Genomic DNA, 1,391 nt, shown 5'->3' with positions numbered 1-1,391 from the left:
AGTTTTTTTTTTCACACACACACACACACACACACACACATATATAAAATTATGTAAAAATACAAAATTACTATATATATATTATGCAATTATATCTTATTTAAAAAAATAGATTATCTACAAATATCTGCAATTATTGTATGTTTCTCATTTTTGTTTTTAGCTTAGATAATATTACAATAGACACTTTATTGGATTTATTCAGTATACTAAAGCACTGTACTCTACACTAATCTTCTGTTGACTTCAGGCTGTCAGGGTGGCTATATTTTACTCAAACCCTCAGCGGCTGGATGTGTATGTAAACAATAATTTGGTTGGTCCAACAAATGCTCAGTGGAATGCAGACAAAACCGACTACACACTGCGTGGGCCAACTTATACAGGTAGAGTACAGCAAGATAATGCATGTTAACACAGCGCCCCCTGCAGGCTGAAAGACCAAAATCATTTTCGAACAGATCATAATTGCTGTTTTAAATCCTCTCTGTGCTCCTCAGGGCAATACGTTCCCAGTTTCAACTCCAGTCATGGCTCTAACTTTTTTGACCAAGACTACAAAATGATGAACATACTACTTCGTGGCTCAGAACCGGTCGACATCCGCACCTCTCCGGTTTTGTTCCTGGCCTTCAATCTCCCGGCCATGACTGAGGCAGAGTTCTTCGGGGCAAATCTGGTCAACAATCTGGCTACATTCCTGAAAATACCCCCAAGCAAGATTCGAATCACCAAAATCGTCCGTGAGGGAACTAATGCAAGAAGGCGGCGCTCGACAGGACTGACAGTGGAGGTGGAGATCAGGGAGCCTCCTGTACAGACGTCCACCAACAACAGCACTGGTTAGAGCCGGCATCTATAGTGTATTAAAATTAAATGATAAATACAGTGTTTAGATCACAATACAATGTCTGAAATTGTATATTTATATACCGTCTGCAGAAGAAGACCAACAGTTTGAGGTCCTGAAGAACATTGCTGATGATCTGGGCCGTGCTGCTATCTCGGGCAATCTGAGTCAGTCCATCGGCTTCAATGTGTCGTCCCTGGGCATCATCCCTCCTCCTCCTCCTTCCAGTGACCCATCCTGGAATGATGTAAGATGTTAATCAACTCACATGACCAAACTCACTAAGATTATATTTCATTTGTTATGATGTCAAGCACCACTTAGAAATTTTAATTAAAACGTATAACACAAAATGTTCTGGGTTCAATACAAGTTAAACTCAATTGACCAAGCAAAAATCTGGGTTACATTGAGGCACTTACAATGGAAGTGAATGGGGCCAATTCATAAACATGAAAATACTCACCATTTTCATTAGTATTGTCACAAGATGTGAACAGTATGAGTGTTAACTGATTTTAGTGTAAAAAAAAAAAAAAAA

General features: G+C 39.2%; 1 protein-coding gene across 1 annotated transcript; it reads left to right on the top strand.

Annotated features, from left to right (window-relative positions):
• Positions 1-250: 250 nt before the first annotated feature.
• On the top strand, positions 251-1,097 carry LOC107682960 (fibrocystin-L-like; the record flags this gene model as incomplete). The annotated part of the gene is made up of 3 exons (XM_016479064.1): positions 251-386; positions 501-842; positions 943-1,097. Coding segments are annotated over 3 exons (633 nt in total), but the record flags the coding sequence as incomplete, so codon positions are not given.
• Positions 1,098-1,391: the final 294 nt, after the last annotated feature.

The sequence above is a fragment of the Sinocyclocheilus anshuiensis genome, unplaced genomic scaffold, assembly GCF_001515605.1.
Source record: "Sinocyclocheilus anshuiensis isolate Anshui unplaced genomic scaffold, SAMN03320099.WGS_v1.1 C32748285, whole genome shotgun sequence".
NCBI lineage: Eukaryota > Metazoa > Chordata > Actinopteri > Cypriniformes > Cyprinidae > Sinocyclocheilus > Sinocyclocheilus anshuiensis.
The sequence above is the reverse complement of the archived record's forward strand: the minus strand, read 5'-3'. Positions and strand labels throughout refer to the sequence as shown.